Source organism: Lygodium microphyllum, chromosome 22 (genome assembly GCF_053477565.2).
Source record: "Lygodium microphyllum isolate KBCC chromosome 22, Lygodium_microphyllum_v1.1.10, whole genome shotgun sequence".
NCBI lineage: Eukaryota > Viridiplantae > Streptophyta > Polypodiopsida > Schizaeales > Lygodiaceae > Lygodium > Lygodium microphyllum.
In genome coordinates, this window is record NC_141156.1 from 39,382,705 (window position 1) to 39,407,871 (window position 25,167).

General features: G+C 38.9%; 2 protein-coding genes across 2 annotated transcripts; one reads left to right on the forward strand and one right to left on the reverse strand.

Annotated features, from left to right (window-relative positions):
• Positions 1 to 4,852: 4,852 nt before the first annotated feature.
• On the reverse strand, positions 4,853 to 6,446 carry LOC148017050 (uncharacterized). The gene is made up of 3 exons (XM_087662719.1): positions 6,414 to 6,446; positions 6,123 to 6,322; positions 4,853 to 6,035 (listed from the first exon to the last, which is right to left on the reverse strand). Exons 1-3 carry the CDS (start codon positions 6,444 to 6,446, stop codon positions 4,853 to 4,855), a joined length of 1,416 nt encoding a protein of 471 aa, XP_087518845.1.
• A 3,365-nt stretch (positions 6,447 to 9,811) lies between these two features.
• Positions 9,812 to 12,396, forward strand: LOC148017051 (putative cullin-like protein 2). Its single transcript, XM_087663342.1, has 8 exons — positions 9,812 to 10,220; positions 10,420 to 10,534; positions 10,862 to 11,080; positions 11,182 to 11,229; positions 11,331 to 11,519; positions 11,660 to 11,737; positions 11,989 to 12,135; positions 12,243 to 12,396. The coding sequence occupies exons 1-8, from the start codon at positions 9,913 to 9,915 to the stop codon at positions 12,288 to 12,290; spliced, it is 1,152 nt and encodes a 383-aa protein (XP_087519468.1). The 5' UTR covers positions 9,812 to 9,912; the 3' UTR covers positions 12,291 to 12,396.
• Positions 12,397 to 25,167: the final 12,771 nt, after the last annotated feature.

A 25,167-nucleotide genomic window follows, 5' to 3' on the forward strand; every position in this document is an offset into this window, starting at 1 on the left:
TCCCATCATGGACGATTAATCCATAGTCCATAGAGGTAGTATGTGAATCTTCTTACTAGAAAAAGTTAAGCAAGTTACGTAAGGTAGTACCATATGTCTCTAAAAAGGTCTCATAGAACTCCACATGCAAGTCATTGGGACTCCACAGTTTTCCTCTCTTCATCCTTTTAGCCACATGTTCAATTCCCTCTAGAGCAAAGGCTCCACTTTTATTTTGTATAACTCATTGTGAAAATTTGGTTTAAGAAAATATAAAGGCCCATGCTTTCATTAGTTACGTTCCTACCAATTTGGTAGGGGCACAGCCATACCCTTTCATGAGTTTCACAATGGCTCATATTGCTCTTGGTATACAACTAGAGAAGGAATGCATATGCAGCTATCCAACGTAGAGTTAGAGCTTGCTAGCTTCTCTCGGTATTGATCTTAATGATCAACACATTGTGAGGCTCCTTCAAACATTTTAAGATTACCTTAAGATGGAAGAAGGGAGGCAAGTTGCAGATTTATAGATTCAACTAAAGGGAGCAAGATTTATTGAAAGAGATGCCCCAACATCAATGTTCTACAAGTCCTTACAACAAAAATAGAAAAGAGAACATATTGCAATGATTGAAGATGAGGAGGGAAGAGCACACACAAATAATGTCTCAATAGACAAGGTATTTATGAAGCATATGGCAAGCATACTAGGAGATGAGCCAACACAAGAAGCAGATTGTGCAGACAAAATCCATCAATTCCTAAGGCCGATGGGGACAATGGTCATAAAGGAGACACCAACACTACTAGCCACCATGGCTTTCTCAACTAAGGAACTATTGCATGTGGTGAGAAGGATGAAAAGGGAAAAGTCCCCACGCCTGAATGGAGTCCTAGTCGAAGTCTTCCAAGAGATTTGGACAACATGTGGGAAAGACAAAATAGAATTTTCCAATGCATGCATGAGAAGGGGAACTATACCATAGGAGGTAAATCAAGGGAGAGTTAAACTCCTTCAAAAAGGAATAATCAAAAATACACCATCATAATGGAGGCCACTATCAATATTGAATATAACATATAAGATAACCTCTAAGGTCATAGCTATGCGGTTGAAGTATCTATTGGGAGAGATCCTCCACAAAGCACAATATGGGTTTGTCTATAGGCGGAAGATCTAGGATGCCATCTTGAACATACTTGTGGCAATAGAACATGCAGTGGAGAAAGGAGAAAACTTTGTTCTAATAAATATAGACCTAGATAAAGCTTATGATACACTAAGGTGGGGCTTCCTATTAGAAGTAATGGGCAAGCTAGGAGATGGCCTTTGCAAAATGATAGACTCTTTTTGTCAATGCATCAACAAGAATAGTGAGATAGGGTGTGCCACTAGTGCCACTACTATTTGCCATAGCCACGGACTCATCGCGGACCCTTGCTAAAAGCATTGTGGTACAAGGTGGAAAGAGGAAATACCATAGGTTTCCCATTGCCGAATGGTAAGCAAATGTGTGCACAACTATGTGCAGACAATAACTCAACCATCATGCAAGCAAAAGAAGGTATGTGGCCTATTATCAATACTCCCAAGTTTCAAGAGTAGTCATATAACCAAACCCAAGACAAACAACTTATTTTTGGGACTGTAAAATTAGCCAATTTGGTTGCAAAAGCTAGGGTGTAAATTGGTCAAGGTGGGGGGGGGGGGGGAGGGGGGGGAGGGGGGGGGCGGCTCCTAAGGTACCTTGGGGTGCCAATAGGTCTAGAAGTTTTGGGGAAGAGGAAGATGGATTGGTTGCTTACCAAGATGGAGCAAAAGGTCAAGAAGTACACCAACACTCTACTCACTATGGCAGGGAGGCTCATAGCAAAGGATAAGATATCAATGTTGGCAACCATGTTTGTCTCAGCTATTACCCCTTTCTTGGACATGTGGGGAGCATGAGAGATGGCACTCAATAGACTGGGGCATAGTAATAGAATCCTAGACACATGGAGGAGGGTTGGAGAAGGTCATGGAGAGGGGCAAATGACTAGCTTTCAAAACATTACTTAGAGTATAGAAAGAAGACCCATGGCTATAATCACTAGGGTAGTGATGAGTGTAGCCAAAGTGGGAGGAGGAAAAATGGGAATGTCTAACATGGGAGGATAAACTTTTGGCCACAAAATCCCAACTAAGCCTAAAAGGATACAAAACGATCAAATGTCTAGAATAGGCATGGAAGAAAGTCATTAGAAGATTAAATTGGGGAGAAGGAAACCCAAGATTAGGGGACTGTACACTATTGTACTATGTGTGGACCTTCCCACAAGCATACAAGGACAATAAGCCACCAATCAATTGAGATGTCAAGTTGGCAATCAAGCTAGTAAACAAAGTAATTATAAGATGGATTGATATGTGGGATGAGACTAAGGCAGAGTTGTTGAACATGGACACTATTAGAGCCAAGTTCAATTTGGAGAATGGAGAGGTCGTATGACTACAAGAAGTAATGCAAAGAAAGGCATGCTCGTGGCCACCCTCGATGAAAATTGGCCCCACAAAGGTGATGTGATCACTTTGCAATCATAAGGGGAAACCCTTGATGAAAATTGGCCCAACAAGGTAATGAGATCACTTTGCAATCATAAGGGGAAACCAGCATGCAAAATGTAATACAAGAGAGACTTTCAGGGGAGGAGAAGGGAGGCCTCAGAGAAGACGCACGCAAAGTGGAGAAGTGCCTTTCCCCACACCTCAAAGGGAGTATGGGAGAGGAGATTGAGCAAGACTTGGAAAGCTACACCAAGTCACCAACTGAACATGATGTTGTGGAGATAATAGCCCTAAAGCTCCCTACAAAGGACTAGGTGGGGAAAATATTGAGAGTTGATGCGAATAGTGCCCTGTGTGCATCAAGAGAGAAATAATGAAGCACCTATTCTAGGTGTGCAAAGATACCATGCTAATTTGGAAGAAATTGAAAGATTGGCTCACGAAAGCTAGACGGGGATAATATTGAGAGTCGATACGAATTGTGCCCTGTGTGCATCAAAAGAGAAACAGTGAAGCACCTATTCTAGATGTGCAGAGATACCATGCTAATTTGGAAGAAATTGAAAGATTGGCTCAGGAAAGCTGGACTAAGTGAGGAGATAAAGGCAAAAACATCCCTTTTTGGGAACCAAGCAAGATTAGATGAAGAAACCCTCAAGCTATGGAACATATTGAGGGAGTTCGTGGCTAAGCCTATTTGGAACAACAGAAATAGAGTGGTGATAAGGAAGGAAAACAAAGCGACAATGCAAGAGATCTTCCAAGCTGTAAGGAGGGATAGCTTAACAATTTTTAAGTCTCTTAGAAAGAAGGCCCATATTTTCAAAGTTGCATGTAAGAAAATGGAGTAGAAAAGGATAAAGCTTTAAGCCAGTTGTATGTTTCATCTACTTTGATTAATATATGTGTATATATCCATATGAGTTTAACCTTCCATATGTGAGGACGTGCCTCTTTTGTTTTGTGTAAAAGCTCATACAAAACCATAAAAGTAGGGCATGTATTTGTATATTGTTCAATGTTAACCCTTTCTCTCTCTCTGTCCCTCCCTCTCTCACATGGCGGAGGATATTTGTACTTATGGGCCCCACCAAAGGCGATAGGTTCATCCCGTTCTCGGTGATCAGGTAACTTGAGAATATAAAAACCCCTATAATGGAGCGGTTTGGGCTCACGTTAATTATCGGCCTCCTTGCCTGCGTGGCAAGGAGGCCCACCATCTTTTCTCTCTCTGAAGGGCCCGAGTGTTTCACCCTCTCCCGGTACTCTCACCACCGTTTTACCTCCTCGAGACGGAATGATGCTGGTCCCACCCCGCCTCATTCCTGCTCCGTTCGAGTATTCCCTTAGCAACATTGAATGCACCCCCTCCTCTCTCTCTCTCATCTGCCACATTTCCAAATAGTTTCTTTCGAGTCTTCCAAATAGTATATTCGGATGCAATTTGTAGTAGAAGGGTTTTAAAAAATATAGCACATCTAGTCTCTCTCTCCTCCAATCTCTCCAATACTTGCACCTCTCGTACAATAGCCTCTTGGGCACCTTCCCGACCTTTCTCGCTAATTCTTCTATCTTTCCCGCAAAATCTTGTTCCCGCAAAGACACATGTACTTTTAAACATGGAAATAGATGCATTGTAATACGGGAATTTTGGTCTAAGGTCTCAAAGTAAATGATTATCCGTACCTTCTAAAGTTTTATACACTACCTATAGGACATAACGAGATATGATTATGGGTGACTTAATCAATACACTAACATATTTTACAAGAAGTTTTAAGTATCAAGAACTAAACTTTGTGGTTAAGTTAGGAGTAGAACTTGTTAAGTCTGTTTTGCAACTGACATGATGTGTGACTTTGGGGGGAAGTAACTTATGGAACTTAGGCAAAGGGGGTAAATAAGGGAAAACCCAAGCACGGCATTTTTCGCAAACATTTTTGAGAGAGAGCGAAAGAGAGCGAGAGAGATCACGTCGCAAGCTCAATGAAAATGCTAGCATCAAATATTACTTTCATTCAATATTACTTTGTCTTACTCTCATTCACTCATTCTCTCACACTCAAAATTTCCTCCCCCTCTCTCACTCAATATTACTTTTTCTTACTCTCATTCACTCATTCTCTCACACTCAAAATCCCCCCCCCTCTCTCTCTCTCTCTTTTTAAGCTTACTTCACGCACACACACACGCACGCATGCACAACTATAATTCATTAAAACTTGATAGGGCTAATACACATGCTTAAAGGCATAGAGAATAAAAGCTCAAATATTTCACAATTTAATAAGAGTACCATAAGAATATAACAATGTAGCATTCCTCCTATCTAGAGGCATGGGCTTCTTCATCTTCTTTATCGGCTCTAGCATCAAGCTTCTCTTGCATTGAGGGCCGTTTGGTTTTGGGTGGAGCCATGAATAATGATGTTGTGGGTGATTCTACCAATCTAGAAACTCTTCTTTTAGTTAGCCATTTTTCAATGAAAGGCTTAGCTCGTTGTATGGTATTTCCAAATCCATCATTGGTGGGCACAAAAGCTTGTGTATTGCACATATCTTCTCTACGAGCTTTCAGAGCTCGAAGTTGGCTCAACATCTTCTTCATAGAAGAACACGCCTCAGAAATAAGCTCCATGTCACCCCCCACCAAATCCAATACATCGTGGCATAGATGTTGCAATGCTGTGGATGGGTGGGTGTCTTCATGGGAGATATTAATCATAGTTGTATCCATGTCTTGGAGATTATCCACATCCAACAGTGTGGTTGGCGTGTAAGGATCATGTGCAACCTCATCCTGTATCACATGAGAGTTACTTATAAGTCCTTTATATTTTCCTCTTGCTTCCACGCCTTTATATAAGTCCATACATTGTGCCACCACTGTAGTATTCGGTACCCCTAAAAGAAGTAGCACCTTGATTTGATGCTTACATATGTTCCCCAACTCTGCCCACTTGCATGTACAACATGCCCATTGACAATCCGCATTATAAACTATGTATTCAATAGTGTCTTTGGACATGCTTCTTACATACGCACATGAAGCCCTTGCACCATTCATTTCGAATCTAACATACTCGACTGGAATCTTCAAAGCCCTCTCATATGAGTTGGCCACTATCTTTTCAATGTTATTGTTTCTCACAAATCCACTTTCTTTCATAGCTTGCACATACCAATAATATGGAAGAGTTGAACTTGTCAATTTATGAAGGAGCCAATCCACTCGTCTGCCAGTCAATCTCTTTGAGCTACCTAAGAATTTGTACTTTAAAGTGCCATGGTATGCCTCTATAGCACCATTGGTGTCTTGACCGGAATGTGGAAGTGTACGTGTTGCACGTATCCACATACCTTGCAACACACACATAATACAACTATTTAAAATATGTATAAAAATCGCAGCTCTTTTTGGCCATTGTGGGACTTTTTTAATAAGATGCTTTAACCAACAACGACGGACATGCCATACGCACAAATAAATAGGCAAATTAAAGACAACCCTACACACAATACATTCGTAAAAAATGTAATGCTTTTAGTCCATGAATTAAATGTTTTCCAAAAGGACGCATGCATGTGAAATGTACCTTAAAGCATCTATCTCTCTTTCAGCATCATCCACCAAAAAAGCTGTTGGCTCCCATGATTTGTGAAAATCTAGCATGTGATCCCTAAACTTTGTGAGCCAAAATTTGTTTACCTCAAATGTTGCACTTGAGGTTAACACCCAAGCAATTGGGACACCATTTCGATGGGAGTCAAATACAAGGATTGTGTATAAATTGAACTGTCAAATGCAAGTTTCAAATATAAGCAAAAAGCATAAAATTTTGAGAAGTAAAAACTATAAGTACGCAAGAATAATATTAATAAATTACCTTATACTTGTTTGTACCAAATGTTGAATCCATTGCTAATAAGTTGCCATTTCCATATCTGTCACACATATCTCGTTGCCATGGTGTTTGAATCCCCAATATGAAATCCTTATTAGTAGAAAGATTTTGTTCCTGATACACAAATGTCATTTCCTTGTTTTCAATGCACCATCTCTTTGTGCTTTCAGCATCATTGTCATGTAATTGATATTGGTCAATGGCAAGCTTCCTAGATATATTCATAATATCTTGGATGGAGAGAAAGTCATCCCATAGGATGATTTGGATTGTTGCTTTGGCGCTGATGCACATATTGAATGTGACACTCCAATACTTGTTGCGGTGAAAAACCTTTGTATAACATACTGGACACCCATATTTTTTTCTCTAGTGATATCCATGGGGAAAATAAGGAATGTGAATAGACATTTAAATCCTCCATTGCAATGCCATGACAAATCATATATGCATCATCAGTATGATATGGATCGATAAATGAGATAAATGCCAAACTAGTGTCATGGGATAGGCGAGTCACTATAAAATGACACAAACAACCCTTGTTAAGTTGTCCCATTGTTTTGCGTGGTCGGCATTTTCTTGGTTGTCCTTGACTGGTCAAGATGTCATTGGGACATAAAACCTCCACATTTCGAGTGTCCTTAGGACCATAAGCACACCAAAATCTGTTTTTTTAGGAAATGAATGTTGTAGCTATAAGTGTGGACAAATAATAAGGAAATCAATATAAGTAGCAAAACAATTATATACACTTACGTGATCTTCTCTATCCATGTGTTGTCTAATGGTTTTTTCAATTCATTTGGTTGTCGTCGATGGTGAGAGTACTTTTTGAAAGTTGTAGGAAAATCATTATTTTTTCCTTCCCCTTGTGCAAAATCATTTACTCGACACCATGGAATAATTGCCCTTCTCAAAACCTTATATTTTGATTTCTCGTCATAAATGAGCTGCCATTGTAAATGCTTTGCGCTAAATATGCCGATAGGCAATGTCAGGGATTGTGGGCTTGCCATATTTAGCAGAAGAGAGTGAGAATATGGGCTATGTATCTACACAAAAGCAAAGTTATCCCATCAATATATTTTATTATATAGACTAAATCTTACTTTCCTCTAAAGTTGTTTGTTCTGTAAAGTATGATTAGTTTACATATTATTGTAATGTAAAAAAGGAATACATTAGTGCAAGCTCGACTCTCTCTCTCTCTCTCTCTCTCTCTCTCTCTCTCTCTCTCTCTCTCTCTCTCTCTCTCTCTCTCTCTCTCTCTCTCTCTCTCTCTCTCTCTCTCTCTCTCTCTCTCTCTCTCTCTCTCTCTCTCTCTCTCTCTCTCTCTCTCTTGTGTCATACATTAATAACTTTGAACTTCATGTTGTGCATCACTAATGATTTTGTGGTTACCTAATATAATACTTATAAAATACACATTCTTATATGAGCAAATACGAAATGTAATAGAGGAACTTTATTTCTTGTAGCATATACATTGATGTAGTTTAGCTACATATAGTGATGTATCTATTGCTCATAGTACATGATTTCATGCTTTGCATCATTAATAGTTATGTGCATACCTTTCACCATAGTAGCTTAAAATCAATGCAATCGAGTAGCATAAATTCCTATAGTACAAACATTTTTAATTGCATCCATTATGTGTTAGAGTAATGTTGATTCTTGTAATACATAGATTGATGTAGTTTAGCTACATATAGTGGTGTATCTATTGGTCATAGCTGATGACATGAAGTTAAAACTCGGTACACTTTATGCTATATATCTTTAATAGTTAAAACTTGGTACACTTTATGCTATATATCTTTAATAGTTTTGTGAGTACCTTATATGCATTCATTGCATACACTCTTATAGCTCACAATACATACACTTTTAAAGCTTATATTCAATGCAATTTATAGACTACAATACGTGCATTCTCAAGACACATAACAAATGTAATAGAGTAGGATAGAACTTACATTCTTATTTTTTGATTGCTCATAACAAATGTAATGGAGGAGCACAAACATACATTCTTATAGCTCAAAATCAATGTAAAAGACGGGAATAATGTTCTTGTAGTACGTACATTCTTATAGGTGATAATCGATCTACATAGCTAGAATAATCAATGGTACATCAATAGTGCAAAACATTATTTGCACTATAGTTGCATATAGCCCTAAATCTGATTTAATGGTGCCATATATTCAATATTCAAGGCGTTTTGGACTGAATAGTCATCTCCTTTATGCATCATAATCTGCCATATATTCTGCATATTCAATCGTAGGAAGTTATAGGGAATCAACACAATTGCTTACAGCAAAAGAAAACACGGCCTGATCTAGACTATAAGTACATTGACAAGAAAATTGACCAAGGGAACCTATACAAGCAGTCCTAGTAGCACGCTGACCTATACAGCCAACGTCCTTTGCTCTGTGGTGGTGGGCAGATGGACTCGAATGCAGCTCCAAACCTCTCGGTCATTTGTGAAAGGAAGAGGGGGACTGGGCTGGGAGACGCACATAAAAGATGGAGGCATAGGGATTGCGAGAGAATAGAGAGGGAGGGAAATCCAAACCTCTCGGTTGTTTGTGAGAGGAAGAGGGGGACTGGGCTGGGAGGCCCACATAAAAGATGGAGGCGTAGGGACTGCGAGAGAATAGAGAGGGAGGGAAATGCAACAGATGAAAGGGAGGGAGGGAGAGAGATGGAATATGGAGATTGTGGAATAAGTAGAGGGAAATGTGGCAGATGAGAGAGAGAGGAGGGAGGTGCATTCAATGTTGCTAACGGAATACTCAGACGGAGCAGGAGGTAAAACGCATGTTGCTAACGGAATACTCAGACGGAGTAAGAGGTAAAACGCAGGTGAGAGGGTGAAACACCTAGGCCCTTCCGGGTGGGCCTCCTTGCCACGTAGGCAAGGAGGCCGATTCTTAACGTGAGCCAGCGTTTTGCAGCTGCCATGCCTGATCTCTCTGGGTATCTATCCTACAACCTAATGTAGCACACTTAGCTATGCTTCCACTGTGCCCACATATGTCGTTGATGCAAGGATGTTTGTCTATAACTTTTTATTGCATGAAATGAAGAAAAAGCTACTGGCGCTTCTGATTGGAAAGACCTACACGTAAAGGGGCATGGCGGTGGGCCCCTTATGTATTATCTATCCTCAATTCCTCAGCCTTCTCACATTTGGAAATCTAAGAGCCACCTGCAAAATCCAATAAATCCGGAAGGCCAATCAACATCAATCTGACAAAGAAAAGAAGCGCTTCATAATTAACAACTCTCTTTGTCTTCGACCCCGTCAGACATTATAATTATTGATGCGCCCATCCAGCTATAAATTGGAGGTAATCACTCCAAAGCAGCCATTTCTGCGAACATTAAGACTGCTGTCATATCAGAATTGTTCGAAGGCTGGTTATACTTGATCGGTTATTACGATTTGATCAACTTCCATAAAATGGCGACGCAAGTGCATGATTTTTGTGGAAACACATCAGCGGCTCCTCTTTTTCACGACTACGATGAGGAGTGTGGAATTGATGCAGAAGAAGAAGGAGGAGGAAGTGTCGATTCAACGGAGGAGGAGGAAGAAGAAGAAGAAGAATGTATGACGGTGAGGTCGTTAATGAAGGAGATGCGGACATGGTCTGCCCTGGAGAGCACCCTCGATCACTTACTCTCACCGGACAATTATCACAGCGCCAGCAGTCCCCAGCTTCACAAGAAGCTCAAGCTGTCTTGTGACGACTACATGCAAGCTTACACGTTAAGTATCCCTTCATCAGCGTTTGCGACTTGGACCGTCATCTTTGTTGGCGGAATGCATTTATCTAGCTAACTAGCTAGCTGTTCCTGTTTCATGTTGTTCATAATAATATTTGTTTCATGATGATGACGACGACGACGACGACTTAAGAGGTCTATAGCCGTTTTCACAACATTAGTTTTGTTGGATTTTGCTCAGAGATGTCTACAGCCTTTTGTCTTCAACCGTCGATGCGGAGGTAGCATATGAGGAAGGGAAGAGACTCTACCAAAAGTACACAAAGTTGGTACAAGATTGTGTGGACTCTCTTGGGGTAACGATACAACGCTTCTTTCTTTCACTTCGTCCTCTCTCATTTCAAAGTTCAAACCATTAGCTAGCTAGACTAGAACGGATTTCCTGTTGTTTGTCATTAAGAGGCAATGTTGTTATGTGGCTAGAGATACATAATGAGATGGGTGATGATTGATGGACGTGAAACTTCTCTAGTTTAGCTCTATCTTGCTAGAAAACAAAGCGTGAAGAGTATTTATATTTAAAAAGCTACATTGTAGGTGGCAAGAAGTATTATATATCATCAAAAATGTAACTTGTGCGTAGAAGAGGAAATTAATGAATCGGGTGGGGTGGCGGCTTCCAGCGGAGTTACAAGAGTGCAGGGGCCGGTAGTTCCCTGGTGGTGGCGGAATTTGTGGAGCGTTGGGCGGCCACGGATGCTAAAGTGCAGATGGCATCTCGAATTGTCGACCATGTCAAGCGCTACCTCACTACCGGTGGCCTGATCGCTGATCGCCATCATCATCATCACTCTGCACCCCCAATCGGTGACCTTACCACATCCGATCATTTCAATAAGCGGGTATACTGCCCATATCACATCACATGGTGTGTCTTATTTATTTTGCCCTTTGCTGTGATTACAACACAATTGCTTCTCTTATAATGAATTCTTACTGATAGGTTTTCGAGAAAGTGAGGGGCGAGCTAAGGTTGGAGTTTATCGCCTTGGTATGTATTTTGCTACCCTCATTACTTCGTTCAAAGAAGCATCGTGCATGTCCTTTCTAACCACATTCTTGCTTCCTTCGCTGTGTGTCTTTGGCCCTTAGGCTAAGCGTCGACGTGAGGGAAAGCCCGTGAATGATGCTATGCTCAAGCACATAGTGACAATATTCGTAAACAATTCAAATGACATGGAGGCTTATGAAGACCTCGAAGCATTTCTAATGAAAGACGTTTCTCATTATTACTTCAAGCAAGCCACTGAATCATGGCAACAAGACCAATTTGCAATGAAGGTAAGTTGCCATTTAGTTGTTGGAAACCTTTCCTTTATATCTTATTCTATGATATGTACCATGCATGTTCATCATTTCTTAGTTGTGATGCGATTTCATTATCTTTTATGTGGTTTAATGAACATATATGTCATTGTTAGGCTAGTGAAGCCTTAAAATATGAGAAAGCATTCGCTCAAAAGTTGCTACCGACAAGAAGTGTGATGAAATTTGAGAAGGTGATTTCCTTTTTCTTTTTCACCCAAACAGTTATTACAAGAAATAATTAAAAAGTTGCAATTAGAATTTGTACTTTGGTTGAAATAGCAAATGATTGATAAACTATTTTCGCTCAAAAGCCGTGTAATACTACCTTACTACTAGCATGACGAGATAATCCTTCTGTTTACTATTTTCACTAAAAAACTATGTACTCCTACTTACTAGCATTGTTAGATAATCCTTGTTTTCTTGTGTTTCTTACAATTAGGTAGTAGATAAAACATTAGAGGAAGCTATTGAGAGTCGACTGGATAACAAGATGGATATTATTGCTACATTTGAAAACATGAAGGATCTTACATCCAACAAAATAGCTAAGCTACCCAAGAACTGTCTTACTCAACAAAAGTTGCTGGTAATGAGACTACACTTAGAGCCAATTCATCTTTGCATTGTACAAGAACTTCAAAAAACCCTTTTAACATTAGTTGATTGCTAAAGGCATCTTTGCCATGTTTACAGGATGGATCTTCAACTATGAATTTTTTTCATGTTGCAGACACAAATTGAAAGAATTCGTCAATGTGTACGTGCATATCCAAGTGATCTTTCCTATAACAGAAGGATGTCCCATCTTGTTCAGACAATTTTTATGTTGGATTTTGCAATAATTAAGTAGTCCCAATCCTTTGAGTTAATGTGAGATTGTCTTTTAACTTGACTATTCTTGATTTTTCTTTTAGTACTTTTAAAAACAACTTCTAGACTTAGTTCATGCAACCATAGGTTCTAGTATATGTAAAACAAATGTTTGAACTAGTTATGATGTGGGTTAAAGCATTTATGTAAATCATAATTCATGATAAAGTTGATGCTCAAGTGAGTGAGTTCATTAAGAGGTTGCACTTGTAAGGGTTACATTAATGAACACAAGCATGCTCTTATCTCTTATTATGCTTGGCATGTGTTTCTATGGTCAAAATTTTGTAGAATTTATCCTTGCTTGTTGTTATGCTTGCCATGTGTTTATTTGCTCAAAATTTCGTAGAATTTTATCATAGCACATCATACTTTGTTGTGAAAAATATGAAATTTTAGTGCAAGTTTTCATCATATCAATGCATAGCTCTTTAAAAAAGCATAGTTACGTGTTGAATATTTTTTTGTAGTTAATATTTCTAAAAAGGGATTGTATCAAAATCAAGATTGTTTTGTGTTGTGCATGCAAGCTAGTAGCCCTTTTAAGCTATAATGAGAAATCTTAGGAAGCTCTCATTAATGAACTTGCTTATGTATATTTATATGCTCGAGTATTTTTTAAGCTTATTTTATTAAATATGGGAAATACTTGTTTATGATCCTTTGTAAAGGGGGATATGTTTATCTGTATAAGTGTTCTCTAGTTGGTCTAGTCCACTAACCTCTCTTTGTGTGGTTGGAGTCATTACAAAGCTCACGAGGCTACGCCTCACCTGCTTCACATATTTGTGACTATAAGGAAGCAATTGTGCAATATAACATCCTCCATGCATAACAAACAATGCCTTTTATATAATGATATATTTTTCAAAACTAATTAGAGCTATGTTCTTGGATTGTGAATGCAAGACTTATGTGAGCCAAATAATTGATACTTTATATATTTATTTTTGTAAAAATTTGAAAAAATATATTCAGCATCACTTCATTGGCACCTCAAGTTTGGTAGAAATGTATCATTGCAAAGATCACGATGTCTTAGTAGCTTCACATTTTTAGGTAGTACCCATTATTCCCTTTGTTGGCAAAACATGAAGGGGGTGCACCTCATGTCGTGCTTCACTTATGTACAAGATTTAACAACTTGAGTTAAGATTTAGTTTCTTTATTGATAGACTTGTGCGTATACAGAGATATAGGCGCAATTGTTGTAAAGGGTTATGCACATAGTTTTGCTACAAATTTATATGTGTGTGGTATCCAAAATTTGTGTTTACAAAGGCGATGGCAAATGGTTGCTATGAATTCATAAATGGTAATTTAAAAATATCTTTTATTAAAGGTAACGACACTCTTGGGCTCATAACCATTCCACTTTTGTTTTGTTATAGTTCTATCTAGTATCTCAAAAGCATAACAATGCATTATCATTGCATCATCCCAAAGCATAAGACATGCTTCCCTTCGTGCTAGTAAGTAATTGTATGAATATACTTTCCCTAACCTAGTTGGACTATCCAAAAATAATACAATAGTATATGATGAGTTCATAACATCAAGCAAATCCAAATATGCCCTCCTTTAATAGTGATTCAAACTAGACTCCATTGAACATGTGGTATTATGTTGACATTTGACATCAACTTTCAACTCCTAGTTACAAATCAAAGGACTATCAAAAGTTGAAATCAACAATCAGTCTATGTTTTGTGTTCCCTCAAACCGATCCAAACTACATCCATGCTACCATAAGGTATTTTCCAATGCAATTGATGATACAAACTCATGTGTGCATACACACACACACACTTATAGCAATAAAGAATTATCAAAGCTCAAAACTTTTTAAAAGTTAAGGCCTTTGAAGAGACCTAAAGGAGACAAAGAAAGTCTCTCTCTTTCTATTTTTCTCTTCTCTCTTTATATGCCAACTTACTAGTGTAGACAAAAATACAAATATACATGTAACTTCTTATAAGATGTGTGTTGTATGCACTTCTTGTAAGATGTACAAATATTTTCGATATGCACTTCTTGCAAGCTATACTTCAAAGATGTGCTATATGAGTGTTAAAGGTGACCATGTGCTAGCTATAAGTAACTTGCCTCTATGTGTTCATGGAAATTGTAATATGTATATCTTGTGAGAACTTGTATGGATATCCTGTGAGACTTATTTCAAAATTGTGAGAGAATTAGTAATATAATCTTTATCCCTCTATTTCATGTGTTATTCTCTCTTGATATAGAAACCTAATGGCTTGTGTAGCAGTGAATAATAGTCCTATTAAGATGACTTTCTAACCTTATATGTTAACTACCTTGCACAAGTACCTTACATTATATTTTCATTCGTATGGATTAAACATGCTAGTGTAACAAAAACTATTTAAGCCTTGCCTATGAGTACATGAAGCTCACAGAAAGTCTAAGTTTATCTTTCTCAAATACTATTCATGCTTTATGTTCTTAACTACACACTAATTAAATATCACCACCTACATAATTGCGCCAAGTATACTAATCATAGAAGACACCTAGAGAGAGAGAGTGTGTGTGTGCGTGCGTGCGTGCGTGCGTGCGTGCGTGCGTGCGTGCGTGTGTGTGTGTGTGTGTGTGTGTGTGTGTGTGTGCGTGTGTGCGTGCATGCATGCGGTCACGTGAACAATCAATATATGCACAAGATATATATACATATATGCTAACACACTAATATAGCAAGGGATCAAACACAAATATAGAAATGGCTTAAATACATGGAAATGAGCACAAAGAAATAGAGGCTAAACTAAAAGAACTTTCATTATGATAGAAAAGAAAGAGGAATCATACTTTTCTTGACTCTCACGGACTCACTATCCTCTAAGTCAATTACAATGATGTCTCTTTTATAGGTTGATACAACTTACTCGCATACATCATGATGACCTCTTACATCAACTGCATAAGCAATGAGGTCACTAGCTAGATTCTCTTATCGTGCTCCTAGAGGCTATTTGCATAAGCCAATTGTCAAGACATATTTTAACAAACCCTCCTTGGGTCAAAACTAGCTAATGAAATAGATAATAAGATAAGATAGGTTGGAACTCTCTCTTCAAAATAGACATTTGTATAGAGTTTCATGTTTTATCTACCATCCGATAATAGGTGAGTCTCATTATTTCACCAATTTCTAAGGTTACGAACAAAACATAATGACTTTTAGAGTTTTGCTCCAAGATTCCAAAAAATAGAGGAGATACTATAATAAAATTATGCCATACAAAAGAAGCTCAAAATGCATAGTCAAATGCTTAAACATATGCTACTGTCTCCACTTTTTCCTCATTGGATTGCAAGGATTCTTCATGTAGCAAGATTCTATCTTATTATTAGTCTTCTTCCAATGCTCCAACTTCCTCATTTTGATTGCATAGGCTACACCTCAATACATTATAAGTGCCATGATTTTTTCTTCTTCTAGGAGAGAATTTATGGCATTCGCTCGGCTTGATACTAGCTCCTTTTCTTTGAGAATTTTGATTCTTTGGTCAAAATTAGGTGGCATAATTTTTAAAATTAAGGCAACTACATTTGAATCTTTTACTAGTTCTCCAACATTGTATAATTGGGTCTTCAAGCTCTTCATCTTGTTAACTACAATTGCTACACATACTCCAATTTCCATATTTAGTCCATAGAGATCAATCTTTGAACTTGTAATAGAGTGTTTACAATTGGTTCCAAATGTATGTAGCCTCTAGTGTATTCCCACCTTCATATTCTCTCTTTGCTCCAAATGTAGTTTCTAGTGTGTGCATGCCTTCATATTCACTCTTTGCTCCATCCACATGGTGAACAAGTTCATCTAGAAGATTGGTCACAATGATCCCAAGTACTTGCTCATCTCTCTCCTTTTGCTCAAGGGTTTGTTGTGCTACTTGTGCTTAAGTTATTGATCATATGGTTACTCTAGAAGATCTTTTTGAAGCTTAAGTTATTGATCTTGTGGTTACTCTAGAAGAACTTTTTGAAGCTTGTTGTAGTTGATTTTGAACTAAAGAAATGACATGTCATGGCTTCTTCCCCATGAGATAGCCCATCATCTTGGCTTACTAAGCAAAGAAGGAAATTCCATCAAATTTATTGATTTTGGAGTCCATTGTGAAACTTCAATAAACAAAATAAGATCATGAAGGGGATTAGGAAATATTCAAAAATGAATGTCAGTAAATCATGGCTAATTACGAAGTGATAAATAAAGAAAAGAAAGCTTTGGCTAATTTTGTCTATGGCTAATTGCAAGGATATTCTACTTGCAAAGGTCCTAGAGGACAATAGTAGTGGAATTTCTCCACAAATCTCAAGGTTTGAAGTGTTGGAGCATAATGTGAGGAATATGCCTACAAAAGGATATAAGAAATGGTGAAGAGAACCTAGAAATTTTAGTCCTCCAATGCAAGTGGATAGAGAGGGCTAAAGATAAAGAAGAGAAAGTAAGAGTGTAAAGGTAGAGAAGATGCTTGTTTTTTACTTTGCTCGAAAAAGGGAGTCTCCTAGACTTGATGAGGATGCAAATGGGGGTACTAAAATGCATGACCTAGCCTAGTGCTCTAATACCATGTTGGCAAATTGGGGTGCACTAAACTCATGCTAGCAACTATTGCTCAAGGTGGATCAAACACAAATATAGACATGACTAAATACATGAAAATGAGCACATAAAAATAGAGACTAAATTGAAGAACTTTCATTATGATTGAAAAGAAAGAGGACTCATACTCTTCTTGACTCTCATACATCTCTCACTCTCTTGGGCTGATGCAACTTGTTTGCATACATCATGAGTGACCTCATATGTCAATATATGAGTAGTGAGGTCACTAGCTAGATTCTCTTATCCTATATCTAGAGGTTATTTCTATGGGCTTCTAGAGGCAAATATTCCAACACTAAGTTAGTAAATTATCAAGATACAATGCTAATTGATTAAAAGAAATTGTTAGAGAGAGAGAGAGTATGTGTATGTAGGCTAGCTAAGATCCATCCTAATAACCCTACCAATATTTGAGTAGCTCAAGGTAAGGGATGGTGCATCAAGAGAGTACTGAAGTAGGGATAGTCTATCCATGCTAAAGCCATGTAACTCAAATCATAATGACACTTATGCATATCAAAACAAAGTATTACCCTCTGTGGCAAGCTATTGAGAGGACTAAATTCTAGCCATGGATATCTATGCCTGGGTAGATCCACATGTTGTGTACATCTATGATTGATTTGGTGAGGGTCTCTACTACAATCAATGTTGCCACTAACTCGCCTTTGATGACATCATGTGGGACCAAGGCCTTACATTAGAGCATCCTAGAAACTATGGATAGAAGTGGTCTCTCCATTGACCTCCATCCATCATACGTGCAACCTAATTGGTTGTGGAGATCAAAATTGGGACCCCCGAACATGTACTCCATAGAGTAATGTGGATATGAGACACGCACACAAATGTTTGTGCTCCAGCTCTCTAGGAGATCTTCACAAATGGCTCTATTAAACATATAAGCTAGGAACCTGCCACCAAGTCCCTCTTGGCCCCATGCACTTAGATGACCTTACCACGCCTTCGATCATCTCACACCACCCTCAACCCACTACTCGACTTTTTCCACATGGCCAATGTGGCCCTTTAGTAACTTAGCCACATCCACATGTCGCCACATCATGCACGACATCCAATTGAGTGGCCAACTTGGTGGAAAACTAGGTAGCCAATTGGACAATGTGGTCTTGGCACATAAGCCACCACTACTCGCCTTCTTCCACATGGCCAATGTGGCCCTTCAGTATCTTAGCCACATCCACATGCTGCCACATCATGCACGACATCCAATTGAGTGGCCAACTTCATGGCAAAGTAGGTAGCCAACTGGACAATGTGGTCTTGGCACACAAGCCACCAAGTCATCCCTTTGGCCATCACAAAAGGCCTCAACTAGCCTCATTGACCATGTCGCATTGGCAAAATTGTATCACATAGCCAACTCCAATTGCTAGTGTATGGTCGGCACAAAAGCTTCAACCCACAGCAAAAGACTATCTCCATTATGTTTATCAACAAGATTAGAAATAAGGAGCTGTACAAAGCATTATCTAGTAATTCAAGCTTGCAAAGAGATGCACTAACCAACGACTTTGAAGAAACCATATGGATCAATGCTTGAAGGAGAGGAGCATTAAAGCTATCAAAGGAGAGTAGGTTTTCCAAGTGTTAATGTGGCTTAGTAATATAGTAATAGCTAGGCTTTAAGTAAACATAGAGCATCAGAAGGTTTAAGCATGAGGGGTGAAAATTTTCTCACTAGACCAACTTCAACATTGATCTCCCTACCATTCAAATAGCTATTGAAACAAAACCATGCACTATGGGAAGCACTAAAGGCATATGGATAGAAGGACTAGTGCAACTAAAAATAGGACACATATACCAAGCCTAGCCCTAAACCCTATGTCAAGAACTCTATAAATCAATGCCTTTTGGGAAGGAATAGAAATCCTTATAGCCCTTCCAAGTGCAACATTAGGTGACACAACTAGGAAAGGAATAGTTGGCATTGGGGTAGTAGTTAATGTCCTTGGCCACATAGTTTTGCAAGCTTGGGATAGAGCCCACCTATTGAGATTGCTCACTTTAATGTCACATTAGCTAATGGAACAAATGTTAAGCCTTTCAGGATGCTAAAGGACTGGAAAATTAAGATGGTGGACATCCTTAGTAAAATTTATTATCATCAAGGAGGTTGATTACAATATCTTGTTGGGTAGGCCATGGATGAGGAATGCATGTATAATCAAGGAGTGGGGCAATGGCTTGGTGCTCTTTGGTAATCATATGGAGAAATTTTGAATTGATGGGGTTATGTGGAAGACTTCACCCTACTCACCTAGATGCAATCTTAGCCATGCTGAAATGTGATACTAAAACTTCACCCACTTATGGTCCACTCACAGAGTATATTTCTTGTCCCAATAATGAGTGAGAGTGAATATACATCCTTGCCACCATTGATTTTTCCCTTCTCTTAAATGATGAGGATGACTACAAATGAGAAGCTAATAGAGTGAGCAACTAAGGAAATAAAAACAAGGTGATGGATGCCTTGAGCAATGCCCTCCCCTTGATCCCAATTTGTATGTTGGCAAAAAGTACAAATATAACTCCTCACTTGAGCTATTAGGTGCCTGCCAATGAACTAGAATTGATGAAAATCCTAGAGTTTTTGAAGAGAGAATTACAAAAACAATCCTGATATAGACTTCAAACCTCTCAAAGGACTCTTGGATGCTCGAAGGTGGAAGTGGACCAAGGTGCATGAACTAAACCTTATTTATAATTGGTCCTTCTAGACAAGAGCAATACTCTAGACCATAATATGCCATTTTACAATGAATCTCTTAATAAAGGAGACATAGAAACTGTTTACATTGATTGCAAATTTGAGGAAAAAGCCTCAAGTAGTAAACTCGAAACAATTGACTATGATACTAATGGGCATATAGTGGAGGAGATCATCATTGACTCTAAACCTACAAAAGCACCTATGTTGCTTGTTTAGCATCTCAAAATGACTGGGACAAGAAGCTTGTAGTAACCTTATGGGCATATCAAATGACCTATAAGATGACAATTGGCCAAACCCCATTTAAAGAGAGGAAAGCTTGGTTTAACAAGTATGTCAAATAGCAAGACTTCGAGAATGGAAACCTTATGTCTCTCTACTCCATTAAGGGTCACAAATAGAAGATGAAACCTTACAAGCACAATGGAAAAGTGTCATCTATCAAATAATGACCAATATTGAACAACATTGCACTATCAAAAGTCACGAATACAACCCAACCTACATTACTCCTACCTCGATTTGGATACTTACCTTGACTTGTAATAGACCATTAGAGGAGAACATTATGCTGCATCCATAAACTGGATTCTTAGTGAGGAAGATTTTAATGTTGCAAGTTTCTATGATTTTTGAATAACTCATGTTATGGCCTACATAATGCATGTTGGCATATGCCCACATGATATGGATCATTATGCAACATTCAATGTAGCCCTCTTTTGTTTAAATTGGTTGTTGTAGTAGTAACTATGTATCATTTTGCTATGTACATAAATAAGTGCATATACACCTTGTAACAAAAAAAACCCACAACTTAAAATCATTCATCCACAAATCACCCCTCGTAACCCTAGGAATTATCACATTAAATTAAGAAGGGGGGAGGGACTTTAGACTCAAAACAAAAACCAAAAATCAAGTAACTCATCAAATCTGAAACCTAGTATTTAGTAGGAATCAAAAGCTAATTTTTTGTGTACATATTACTTTTTTAAATATTAATAGAGAATTTTCTTATCATTAAATATCATCTCACCATCATCTATTATATTAGGTTCTTAGAAGTGTTAGGAAAAGGAGAAAATTTTATGCAATAGAAATTTAGCAAACCCTAGCTACCATTCACAAAAGAAGACTAGGCAAAATACAACTTAAAATGAAAATTAGGTAGTGTCACCACTTCAATATTGTAAGATTCAAAACCTTGTCAAAGTAGTAGCCAAAGTTCTAGAAGCAAAGAGACTATGGAAAGATGCAAATTGAAGGAATACATGGAAAATTTTGAAGGGGAGGTGGACTACAACAATCGCACAAATTGAAGGAATACATGGAAAAGTTTGAAGGAGAGGTGCACTACAACAATCGCACAATTTGCCGATATTAGGTTGAGATACCACTATGGTCGAATGTGGTACATATGGCCTTGAACTTACCAGTGAAATAATAAAAGATACCAAGAAGTAAGATAGATATTTACACTAGTTTGGGATAAGTGGAGGGTAATGATGGTGTAAGCATAGTGGACATCCTGAACCCAGTTGTGAGGATCCATACAAAGCTTATACATGCACTAGTGAGAATGCTAGAAAGCTTCACAATAGAAAACATGTATAAGTGAAACTTCAATGCTTATGTCAGGGAAACCATCCATGTAATAGCCAACATCTAAGTGAACACTGGGTCTTAAAGAATCTAGTGGAGTCACACCAACAATAAGTAAAAGTTCAACAACAAAAGCTACATTCATGGGATTTGGGGGTATCTTGATGGTAATTATAGAGGAGGCTATCAAAAACTCGCAGGAAAGAATGGCACCATCATCACAAAGTCCTCCTAGTGTATTAATGCATGAAGTATCAACCATGTTAGAAGAAACATCAAGGAAAAAGTCTATAGAAAATCTAAGGGAGGAGAATGTGAGGAAATTACAGAAGGAGGTAGAAGAGGCTACAACAAGGCTCATAGAAACTCAACAAAATCTTAAAGCATGACAAGAGGCTACCAAGAAAACATAAAACCAGGCTTTTAAATGAATCCCAACTAGGAAAGATGAAGTGAACAATATGTAAAGCAACATAAACCTTGGAATTATAAGAACAAATATGCCTACTGGAGGAGACAAGGAAAAATGGCATCAAGCTCGAGATCAATGTGATGTTGGCATATTGTAGGGTCAATCTCTTTTAGGTCTTTGTACGACCCTCAAACACATCTAAGTTCTCCTTTAGTAAGTCTCGTAGGACCACTAGTTCTTCTTCTGCAAAATTGAGACCCACTTTTAGGTGACGTTCAGTACCGTCAATATCCAAGAACGTCACTTGACTTTCACCTTCCACTTCCGGATAAATGTCCCACGGATTGCTTCTAGATAGAGGTCTAACTCTTTCAAGGGAGTGGTGCCTTCGTCTGATGTTCCACTAGAACCAGTGTCCTCCTTCTGAACAAATGACTCATTTGTCTGTTGAGATTGCTGAAAGGGTATCAAAGCTTTATTTGCTTCTATGTGAGTGGTGATTTCTTTTAGACTTAGGGATTCATCTTCAGAGGATGCATCCAAGAATGTCACATAGCACGGACCTTCTAAAAGCCATGGCTCTGATGGCTCTAGCTTCTATTGACAAGGGGCATTATCATCATCTTTTCTCCAGAATGACTGGTCAGGGTGACAAGAGCCACTGGTAAACTTAATTTTTATTCCTTTGATCCATTGCTTATGTAGATTCTGCATACTTTGTGATCCATTAGTCAACCCAAATGGAACCATGGTCATTCCATCCAACACCCCGAGATCTTCAGCCTCTGAGATCTTTGTAGGGACATCAACAAGATCGTCCACTATCAGAGGAACTTCTTCATCTACACTTTCATAACCTGCTTCGTTTTCTTTCTCATCATTTTCATCCTCTTCTTCTAGAGGCTCTATTTCTGCTTCTGTAGAGGCTCTATAGGAGAAGAATAGGTCCTCCCCCTCTGTGTCTACTTCCGCTTCTGGCTCTGTCTATGCTTCTGCCATGTAACAAGGAGAACAGTACATCCATGCTTCTATTTCGCTGTCAGAGGTGATTTCAGAAGTCAATTTGGGTTGAGACAGGAGGTATTCTCCCATGGACAAAGACTTTGCTTCCTTCGGTAGTTGGCTTACAGTACCCACTGTTAGGGAATGTGCCTCTTTTTCTTGGGAAAGATCTGTTTAACAGCCTCTTCATCTCTTGATGTACCATCTGTTACTTCATTGGAGGAGTTGGTTATGACTTTGATGGATGTGGAACCATTGCCTTTTTGCGATCCATACAATTTCAACACCAGTTTATGGGGTCCCCTGCCTAGGGTTAGGGTTCCTTTGAACCAATCCCTCTTGGCTCTTACTTCAAAAAGCCAAGGTCTTTCCAACAGTAGAGGGTATGAGGTCCCATAAGAATTTGGTTTGACCACCAAATACGTTAGCCAATAGTCTCTTCCTACGAGGGTTGTTTTCATGTATGGGAGGATGCCCAACGGTTTAATTCTACTTTGGTCTGCCAATCTGATAAGCCACTGTGTAGGTTGAATTCCTTGCAAAGCTAAGTCCTTCATTGTCATCCGTCATTATGTTTATTGATGAGCCTCCATCAATCAATGCATTTGAAATAAAGTATCCTTCTATCCATACACATCTTTGGGGTTCCAGGATCTAGAAAGGTGTTAGCCACATCTACTTCTTTCACAGGTTCTGAGGCTCTGTTGGACTTTGTTGTTGTTGGGGAAGCAATCCTTAGTCCACGTCTTCTTGTCAAGATGATTTTGAATCTTTTCCGGCAACTGGGAGATAGCATCAGCAACTGTCGGAATGTTAAGTTTGGTTTAAAAGTATCTAGGTCTTTTACCAAGTCATATTCTTTGATAGGATCCATGGGCTTCTCCAGCCTGCTGGGGAATGGGGCTACACCAATTTTCATCTTTCCTTTTTCTTCTAGCAATGTTTCTGGAGGTTCTTCTGTATCGTCTATCTCCTGGATCTCTGGTTCTGTTTCTGGGACTGTCTCTGTGACTCTCTGTGGCATTGCAATGCTCTGTACTGCACTGTTGTGTCCTGTACTGCTATGTCCCTCTGTTGGCAGGTTGAGCTTCACAGTCTTGGCAGGGGAGTTGTTCTCTTTCTGGACAACTGGTTCCTTATTCTTGGCACGCGTGATAGTGGCAACTTCCAACTCTACCAAATTGGAGGTAGGCTCTTGTGCCTTCTACTAGCTATCAGTGGCATTGTCCTTGACAGGGACTAGACTTTTGCAGTGTGGCCTTCTCCTTTGCATCGGCTTCATAAGGGCTTATAATCCACAAATCTTCTAAGGTTTGGACAATTTCGTGAGATATGAGCCTTTTCTCCACATCTGTAACATTCCACCTCTAATCTCTGACCACTGCGAGATTGTCGTCCTCTGTAACTTTGAGAGGGAAACCTCCTTGGACCAAAATTAAGACCAAACTCTCTAGGCTTAGGTCCAATGTCCTGCGTTGTCATTTTGGATTCTAGCAAGTTGAATCTTGCATTTTCATCTTCTGTCTTTGTTCATGCATCTCTTTTAGAGAGTAGATATCCTCTGTATGGTTTTTCCTCAAACAGTATGAATAGAAGGCTCCAGGAATGGTTGGTCTTTGGGTACATTCAGTGGCTAAATGTCTCGCTTGATGGAACTTTTCGCACCATGTATTAGAATGTATCACATCTCTCCTAGCTTCCATAGGAGTGGATATATTGGCAGTATTCACCTTCAATGTCTGTAGTTGCTCTGTAATCACATCCATAAGCTCTTTCTTGATACTTGCAACTGAGTTGGTAGTCCTTCAAATTTTCACCTCCTGAAGTACTTGTAGTAGGATTTTGGGAAGCTTCTATAATTACTGCATATACAGGCTGGGTTGATCCAGAGGATCCTCTGTTCTGATTTTGATTCAGAGCTCCTGTTGAGACTTGGGGTTGTTGATTCCAATTGGTAGGGTTCCACTGTTGTTGAGTCACTATTGGAGGAACTATTTGAGGCCACTGTTGTTGTGGTTGAACCATCATTTAAGGCACTATCGTTTGCGATGACCACTACGGATTAGGTGCACTGTATTGTAGCACTGTTTGCATCTAGGAATAGGGGTAGGGAACTATCCCTGGGATTGCATTTGGTGGGTATACCATTCCTAGCATGGAAGGAGGTAAGACTCCTCTTCCTGGAGTCATTGACAGCCTTGCTTCAACTTCGTCATACAATCTTGCCTGCGTATTGACTGGTCTTCTCAATTCCATGAACTTGCAAACTTCTAGTTGTAGGCCTCTGAGGAAACTCCTTTCTGAATAGCTTTGTCCAAATGATGGTTAGTCCATCTCTTCAGGATGGATT

Bases quoted from the DNA above. Each gene is read 5' to 3' on its own strand.
- LOC148017051 (XM_087663342.1), top strand. From the start codon at position 9,913: ATGGCGACGCAAGTGCATGATTTTTGTGGAAACACATCAGCGGCTCCT. The intron at 10,221-10,419 runs GTTAAGTATCCC...GATTTTGCTCAG, and splicing joins GACTACATGCAAGCTTACAC to AGATGTCTACAGCCTTTTGT. The intron at 11,081-11,181 runs GTATACTGCCCA...TCTTACTGATAG, and splicing joins CCGATCATTTCAATAAGCGG to GTTTTCGAGAAAGTGAGGGG.
- LOC148017050 (XM_087662719.1), bottom strand. From the start codon at position 6,446: ATGGATTCAACATTTGGTACAAACAAGTATAAG. The intron at 6,323-6,413 runs GTAATTTATTAA...TGCATTTGACAG, and splicing joins TTGGTACAAACAAGTATAAG to TTCAATTTATACACAATCCT. The intron at 6,036-6,122 runs GTACATTTCACA...TATTGTGTGTAG, and splicing joins AGAGAGATAGATGCTTTAAG to GGTTGTCTTTAATTTGCCTA.